This window comes from Microchirus variegatus (assembly GCF_963457635.1).
Source record: "Microchirus variegatus genome assembly, chromosome: 1".
Taxonomy (NCBI): Eukaryota; Metazoa; Chordata; class Actinopteri; order Pleuronectiformes; family Soleidae; genus Microchirus; species Microchirus variegatus.
The window spans coordinates 3171617-3180553 of NC_139802.1; the positions used below are offsets into that span (position 1 = coordinate 3171617).

The window sequence follows — 8937 nt, forward strand, 5'->3', positions numbered from 1 at the left end:
ATATATATATATATATATATATATATATATGTATATAAAACATTTGATAATAACTGTACTACTATACAGGAGGAAGAGTATTCAATGTATGTGGGTTTCAAAGAAGTCGTCTATTTCAATCACAAGTTTAAATGGTATTAAATGAGTTCATGGACGAGACAGAAAGACAAAAAAAAAAAAAAAAGGCTTGAAGCTCTCAAATCTCATAGTGCAAATAAAATAGGGAAAAAAAAAAAAAAAAAAAAAAGATTTACTACAGAGCAAGAAGCGTACAGTGCACACGAGGCCAGACCGGTACGACTGCTACAGCATGTTCTGGCTACATGGGTATCATGATAATCGGAAATAATAATAATAATAATAATAATTAAAAAAAGACAACCTCTCGTCTCTTAAAGCCATTAACGACTGCATGTAATTATGCACTGGTCCAGAGAAGCATTATTACAAAAAGGTATTTGGTCAAAAATAGATCAACTCAAAAAGAATGGCCCCCTTTAAACACAGCGGTGGCCGATCTAGAAGAACTGCCATGCAATAATGTGATACAGTACTAGACGTGTTGGTTTATCAACAGAGAAGCATGAAGAAGGTGTAAAAACAGCAAACGTCATTTTTTTTTGTTTTCCAGTTACATGGAAGGTTTTAAGCCCCCCCTCTCCCCTCTCTCCCCCTCGACTTCTCCTGAGCTCCGTTCCCTTCTCTCTACCCCGGAGGTTGGAATGTGCCTGTGTTATTGCAGTACCTAACGGGGTCGCATGTGCAAAGAATGCATTTGAGGAAGAGTCGCCGAAAGAAGACATGAAGCCCGCACAAAAAAAAAGGCGTTTAAGTACAGGGAGACGTTGAGCCGGGAAACCTTCAACGCAATCCTTGTAAGACTCAGACTGGAAATGGTTTCTGTGATCGCTTTTCCAACCTCACATCTGGTCTCGCAGAAGAGTTACAGCAGAACAGAAGAGCCACAATAAATAACAATAAATAAATAAATACAGAGGAAGGGGAGAAGCATCTCTTTCTTACCCTCACTCTTACCACTTTTCTTTTTTTTGTTCCTCTCCCCCAAAAACAATTAGTCAAAAAACCGAGTGCATTGGAAGACTGAAATCCACAGCCTTTCAGGAAAAGAAGAATTGTTCTGCAACATTCTTAAAAGTCATTCGTCCAAACTTTGTCTTTTTTTTTTGGGTCAGGCGTAAACGCAGCGTTCTCCTCTAAGACACTCGCGTATGGAAGCAGATTCTTTCTCATGGCGATCGAAAACTGTTGGGAAGGATTTTTCCTCTTCAAACCCAACATTGGCCACAATTCACTCCCACTCTCCTGTTAACTCATGAGGTTTAAGAAATCAAAACCAAAATATTTGGTTTAAGCACCAAACAAAAGCAGAGATTCTAACCACTGAGAAGAAAAAGAACATTATTGCTCATCGTGTGCAGAACGGGTTTGATTCATCAGACTGCATTTCCACCGATAACCACCAGAGGTCAGTGAGCACACAAACTCATTCTTGTGAGTCCTGGATTGCACCTGATTCAATACGTTATGTTGTTGCTAAAATATTCCTCCATGTCATAGCTCTGACTTTTAGTCTGCATAGTGAAAAGCGTCCCAGTAACCACACACTCGACACACACACGGGTCGAGCTGGAAAGATACAATCAACTCAAAAAGAAAAAAAAGCTCAAGCCTAAAATACAAACAATTAAACAGTAAACACAAAAAAAATGAAAAGAAGTTAAACCAAAAGCCAAGACACACATTTAAAATATCTCTGAAAACCCGTTTTTTCCATTTTTTTTTCTTTAAATATCTTTTTCTTTTTTTTTTAAGTGCTCTCTACATGGGAGCAGCAGGTCTTTAGTCCAGCCACCTGAGATTTGTTTTTCACTGTGGATTCTTTACCACACAGACAAACTCACTCACACACACACACACACACACACATGATCACACACTCCTCCTCCTCCTTCCACTATTCCTCTTCCTCCACTTCCTCATCTCCAATTTCCTCTTCCACTTCGTCTGCCCATCGGTCTCGAAGTGCAGCCGGTAGGTGGGGTCCTCCAGGATCCTCCAACTCCGCCTCTCTGCTTCCCCGCAGCTCCGGCCCTCGCAGGAAGCGCCCCCTCTCCACGTCGCCCGGGAACATCAGCGGAGCGCCGCTCGGTCCACTGCCGCCGTCCAGCACCATGCGCGGGTGAAACGCTGAGGTGTGGGCCACCTTGCCGTGGCGCTGGAGGTGCTCCTCCCGGGCGAAGGCCTTGTGGCAGTGCGGGCACTCGAAGGGTCTCGCCCCGCTGTGGAGGGACAGGTGGTTTTTGAGGTCGTACGAGTGTAGGAACCTGGCGGTGCAGTGGGGGCACGGGTAAGGACGCTCCCCTGTGTGCTTTCTCATATGGATCTTTAACTTATCGTTCCTGAAATATGAAGGAAAGGGGAAGAAGAAGGAAAGGTGTAAACATCAGTAAAAAGAAAAAAAAAAAATACACTTACCCTACCACATTATTAAAGGTGCCATATGTAAGAATGTGGCCAAAAACGGTTACTACATTCAAATTCAAAATACCAAGGTCTTTTAGGTTTCTTTTTTTGACCCAACTGGCAACCCGTGGTTGCTCGGCAGCTGAGACTCTACTGACTGCAATGATTGGTAGATGGGCGGTAAGTGGCGCCACATAACGCCAAAACATGATTTCAAAACATAAACATGATTTGCAGTCTGCAAAAGATTTTTTTTTAATGCAAATATTTTGGCTGTGCTGTTGTTGTTGGTGAGTTCAGTTTGTTATATGAACATTATTCCTGAGTCTCTGTGACATATTAGGAGGATTTTATGGCCAGTTGCTTTAGATGTATTACATAATGCACCTTTAAATATGCTTCACATTACAGTTATGCATGTACATTATGGTAATAACATCTCATTTATATACTAATGGGAGGATTAATTTCAACTTAATTATACAGTAATTATCACATTTTCATGTGAAGTTATAACACTGATGATTGAGTGATTCTCATTACCAAAGCTATTACCTGGACATCACAGTGGAAATAACATGGTACGACTGTAATATTATCTCCTTATTACCACAATGTTGGTAATGTTGTTACTGCAAAACTATAAACTGCATCAGAAATGAGATGGAATCACCCTCACACTGCCTTCATATGGCAGTTCATTAAAGTTACTGTACTGCGATGTGAAGAGTTAGTGAAATGATTTTGTACCGGGTGAAACGGACTCCACAGGCCGAGCACTGGAAGGGTTTTTCCCCCGTGTGTGTCCTCATGTGTCGGGGCAGCTTTCCCGCGCCATGGATGATTTTCTGACAGACGGGACACTGCTGCGGCGTCTGAGACTTCCTCTTCCTCCCGCCGCCGCCGCCGCCGCCGCCGACTGCCGACGTCGCCGCCCCTCGCTCGGCTACAGACGTCGGTATGGACGTGCTTCCCATGAGCACGCGATCCCCGCCAAAGCCCTCCATGTCGTCGTTCCCTAAGAGCGTGTCATTGGGGGGTGGGACGGGAGGCGGTTGAGCTATACGGGGGCGGTCATGCAGCCAGTGAGGGTGACCTCCATTTGGTGTGGCTCCTCTCCCCGGCTCTCTCATGGACCTGGGATCTCCGTTCTGCCGATCCGATTTGACGAAAAGCTCCTCCTGCTCCGGGCTGGGCGGCTGCGTGGATGGCAGGGATCGCAGGCTGTCGGACGCAGGCGAAGAGTGAGAGATGGGAGAAGCCGGCGACGGGTTAAAAAACGAGGACCTGTGATTCAGCTCGACCTTTTTCACCCGTTTTCTGTCCGTTTTTCTTCTGGACACTTTCTGTATGTAACTCTCTCCGACTAACATCCTCTTAGGAGCCGCGTATTGGATTCTCTGCTCTTCTGCCGTTTCCCCCTCGGCCTCAGCCTTCTCCCCGAGGATTTCTCTGCAAGCGTCGGCCACACACTGGATGCCCAGAAGCTGAGCTCCGCGCAGCACATCTCTCATCCCGGAGCTTGGGATGGTGAGGGTTGCGGTGTAGGCAAACTCCAGTAGGGCATCCAGGGCGTCAGGTGCTACACAGTCCAGCTGACAAACGCTGAAACCTCCGCCGCCCTCGCCGCCGCCCTCCTCTGTCCCGAACAGCCGACGGAAGTACAGGCTGACGGCCGCCATGACGGAGCGGTGTGTTGGATAGCGTGCCCCGCGGGAGGTCAGGGTGAGGTCACACAGGAGGCCTGTCCTCCTCTGGTCATTGAGGTGGGACAAGAGCTCATTGCTGTGCTCCGGGAAGGGGATCCCAATCAGACCGTCCTCTCCTGGAGACATCGCCACCTGTGTGAACAAGATCAGGCCAGAGGTCAGTATAAGAGCAGGGGTGAGCGACATTTTTTGGGCACACAGAGGAAGCAAGGGAAAGGCCACAAAAGTTACATTTTATACCCTATTTTTTCTCCAAGTTAACCTAGTTACTATGTCTGTGACACGCTTTCGTCAAAATACCTTAAGGTTGAAGCACCACAGCAGTTCAATCACCCGGGCAAAACAGCTCTGTTAGAACGCTAGGTTTTGAGAGCCTGTCTCTTTAAATGCAAATGAGACACAGGAAACTATGTTAGCGTCACTGAGGCTCCGACAGCTAACAGCTGTTAGCATTTGGAAAAGCAATCATTGCTGTCCTATATAACATGTATCCACTGAACAAATCCTCTGTCCTTTGTAAATCCTCTGAGGCTGAAAGTTTGTGTAGAACTCTGTGCTGCACTGTGCAGCCAAGATTGAACACTTCGCGGACTTCCGCTCTTCCGGATACCATTGCCCTCGCCTGCACACTCGCATTTTTTTTTTTTTTAGGGACAAAGCGGAGCTCCAAGAGACAACAATTCCAGGAATTGTCTGACGTCCCAATGAGCGCGGAAGTCAACATCGTGTTTTAGCTTCTGTGCTTAGACTGAGGCGGAACCACAAAAACATGAGTGAGTCATCTTTTTTTCACACTTTGCCTACACATAGGGCCTCCAGAGTCCCAAATATAAGTATTAAAATTGTTTAAAAAAAAGTTGATTTTGCATAATATGTCCCATTTAATAATTAATTAATTAATTAATTAATTAAAGGTGCATTATGTAATAAATCTAAAGCAACTGGCCATAAAATCCTCCTAATATGTCACAGAGACTCAGGAATAATGTTCATATAACAAACTGAACTCACCAACAACAACAGTACAGACAAAATATTTGCATTAAAAAAAAATATTTTGCAGACTGCAAATCATGTTTATGTTTTGAAATCATGTTTTGGCATGTGGCGCCACCTACCGCCGTCTACCAATCATTGCAGTCAGTAGAGTCTCGGCTGCCGAGCAACCACGGGTTGCCAGTTACGTCAGAAAAACGAAACCTAAAAGACCTCGGTATTTTGAATTTGAATGTAGTAACCGTTTTTGGCCACATTCTTACATATGGCACCTTTAATTAAATACATAAACAAATAATAGTTCTACATATATTTACATTTAAATCATTTCATGTAAGAATTCTGGAATTAAATGTATTTTAATAAACAGAAATATGAGCTCTAACCATTCTATGCAAAACATGCACGTCCGAGATCAAAAACAATCAAAAAAATTGAAAAGAATTGACACACTTCCTCTCCTTTCAAAATAAAGGTTAGCCTGTGTTTCACTCGTTAAATGCTTTTAATGTGAAGGAGCGTAGCTGAGTGTGTTTACAGTCATTTTAAATGGCGTTCCACAGTCTAGGCACCATCTCATCATAATGCCTCAGTATATCAGACGCTGCCTTAGAACCCACACTTGGGGGAAAAAATATGTAGTCGTCCAAAAAAATCACTAATAAAGAAAACCCAGAAACATTCTGAGTCAAAGTTTTTATTTTTTTGCTCATCACTCGAGTCACCGTGTAGTTTTCTGTAAATAACAACATATATCTGTCCCTTGTTTTACGCCTTCAGTGACGCTGCATTATTACTGATTTCTGTGTTTTTTTCCCCAAAGAGGATTTCAGGAGCACCATATGCTGCCCGTGTGTTTGAGGAAAAGAAAGAGTTGACTGATACCTGGATCACATTCACTGTGAATTAGTTTTGTTTTCCTAAAAACAAAGCATTTTTTTGTTTGTATTATTCAATGATATATTTGCATATATGTTGAAACATAAAGCCAAACTTGGCGTTGAAATGTCCTGAAACTAAGTCAACTGTTCAAACTAGGCTTATCTCTTCCCTTATCCTCCTCTTCTCATCCCCCTGTACTTTCTCTCCAGATTACTAATTTGGGAAGCTGCTAGTGCGGCCGGTGAGACGGCGGCTGGGGCTTCAGAGGAAGAAGAACGCGAAGAGAGATAACCCGGAGACAGCAAAAGAAACTAAACACAAAAGTCTGAAAGAAAAAGAAAAAAAAAATGATCACAGGAGCAGAGGAGATTTAAAAGAAAAATAAAGACTGATCACTATGACGTGGAAAGAATGGCGGATTATGCAATGTACTGTAGAGGTGTGGTAACCTGAAGTAGGTTAATTCCTGTTTGAAACCCTTATAGCATTAGCTGTTTGATTAAAATAACTGGAGAAGAAGGAGAGAAGAGGAAGAGAAGAAAAGACGCGCAAGCGAAGGAGAGGGAGGAAGTGACGAGGTCGAGTGGGTGAGAGTCAGGGGGAGTTTGGGTGAAAGAATGGGGAAGAAAAAAAAAAAAAACAGCAGCAGGTGAATTAATAAGCGTACGTCTTAGAAATGTTGAAATAAAAAAAGTGTAGAAATGTAGAACGATACAGGGTTAGTGTTTTACACGTTAGAGCAGTGAATGAATGACATTTACAACTTATTTTTTGAATAAATAAAATGACTTCACAAAGTAAACAAAACACTGACCAGTAGAAGTGAACAATTAATCACTTTCAGAATTAAACTGCAATTTGAAACAACGCAATTAGCAAATCTCAATTTAATTCTCCTATTCTTAAAGGTGCCATATGTAAGAATGTGGCCAAAAAACGGTTACTACATTCAAATTCAAAATACAGTGGTCTTTTAGTTTTCGTTTTTCTGACGTAACTGGCAACCCGTGGTTGCTCGGCAGCTGAGACTCTACTGACTGCAATGATTGTTAGACGGCGGTAGGTGGCGCCACATGACGCCAAAACATGATTTCAAAACATAAACATGATTTGCAGTCTGCAAAACGTTTTTTTTTAATGCAAATATTTTGGCTGTGAATAAAAATATAATAAAATATAAAAATATATTTTTATAAAATAAAAAAAAATTATATGAACATTATTCCTGAGTCTCTGTGACATATTAGGAGGATTTTATGACCAGTTGCTTTAGATTTGTTACATAATGCACCTTTAATGTTTCTATGTTTTTTATTAAAGAAATCCAGTCCATAAATGTTAGTCCATAAAACAACACAATTTTGATTGATTTATTTTATATCAGATGAAGATAAAATATCAAACAAATAAACACTGATGTTCACAGTTCAAGAAACTTTACTTCAGTGGGTAAAACATTCTTCGAAACGTTAGGCTATGTCTGAAAATGTCTTTGTGTGACGCATAAATACTTCTATATAAAAACTGAACGTTTGACCATTTGTAAAAAGAAAGTTGCGAGCGTCCATCCATCGACTGAACCTTTAAATGTGTTTTTTAAGAACTTCAATTTTATATTCTGCACAGAATGGAAGAAAAGCATCAATAAGAAGTATTGGTATCATTATCACTATTGAACAAATCTCGACATACCAATTCTCACCGATCAGCCACAACATTAAAACCAGTCACCACCATTTGTGTTGTTGTGACATGAGTGTGTAACATCCGCTTTTTCTAAAATTCTGTCAGTATTTGTCTTTCATTTGTTTCCACTCACTCTTTGCTCAGTGAAGCGACTCTCTCCGACACAGAGATAAGAGCAGTGCGTTGCAGGTCATAAAATAAAAAAAAATGTCCTAATGGGAGTCAAACGAGGGCAATAACTTTCTTTAATTTCTCTTTGTGCGACGACGTCACGAGGTACGCTGCGTAATAAGACCCAACAAACTCCCTGGTTTGGCTCCCTGAGCTCGCGCTTCACCTGGTCCACCACGTTACCTGCTCAACAATACCTCCGAATACACACCTGAGCAGACCAGATTTTCCACAAACAACTCACCCTCCAGATTCCTCCTCCCTGCTCTTCATCTCCCTCCCATAGCAACTGGCAGCCCCCTGGCCGTCCAATAACAGTGTTCACACAGTGCCCAGAGGGCTCTGTACAATGATGGCACATCCACCTGACTAACCTGCTCCAAAACACACCCTATTAAACACACACACACACACACACACACACATTGCGTGCCAATCCGTGGCTCCCCCCACCCACTATTGTTCGATTTAACCTGTTGTGCGATGATCTTAACACTTAGTTACCCATTTGTGAAAAATGTACAAATGTGTGCTCCACCCATACAACCACACCGAACAAACAAATAAACACTTTTGGAAGCACCTGACGACACATTTACGCAGCTCCACACTTGATATGATATGATATGCATCGATACGACGCCCTCCTCCATATGCACGGACAGGCTAAAGCAGCAGCAGCAGCAGCAGCAGCAGCAGCATCAGGCTGCAGGTCACACGTTCACCCTACCTTCCCTGTCTTTATGGGCACGGGCACAGTCAGCTGAAGCCGTGGCGGCGCGCGCCTCGCGGCATCCATCTTTCGCCCTCTTCGCCCCCTCGCGTTCCTCCTCTCTCTTGTCTTTTGGAAACCACTCTCTTTTTTTTTCGCGTGCGTTTCTTCCTGCTCTTAGATGTGCACCTCTGAAGGTCTGATCTCTTTTGTCAGAAGTTGGGGTTAAGCGTTCATCCTTGGGGATGTCTACCTCCTTCTCGTATTCTGTCACTCACTTTCCTTCCTGGTGTCTCG

The 8937-nt window shown here is 43.0% G+C and overlaps 1 protein-coding gene across 1 annotated transcript; it reads right to left on the reverse strand.

Annotated features, from left to right (window-relative positions):
• Window positions 1–1975: 1975 nt before the first annotated feature.
• Window positions 1976–8727, reverse strand: zbtb7b (zinc finger and BTB domain containing 7B; the record flags this gene model as incomplete). The annotated part of the gene is made up of 3 exons (XM_083889492.1): window positions 1976–2420; window positions 3235–4325; window positions 8659–8727. 3 exons carry the CDS (start codon window positions 8725–8727, stop codon window positions 1976–1978), a joined length of 1605 nt encoding a protein of 534 aa, XP_083745618.1.
• Between the last annotated feature and the right edge of the window lie 210 nt (window positions 8728–8937).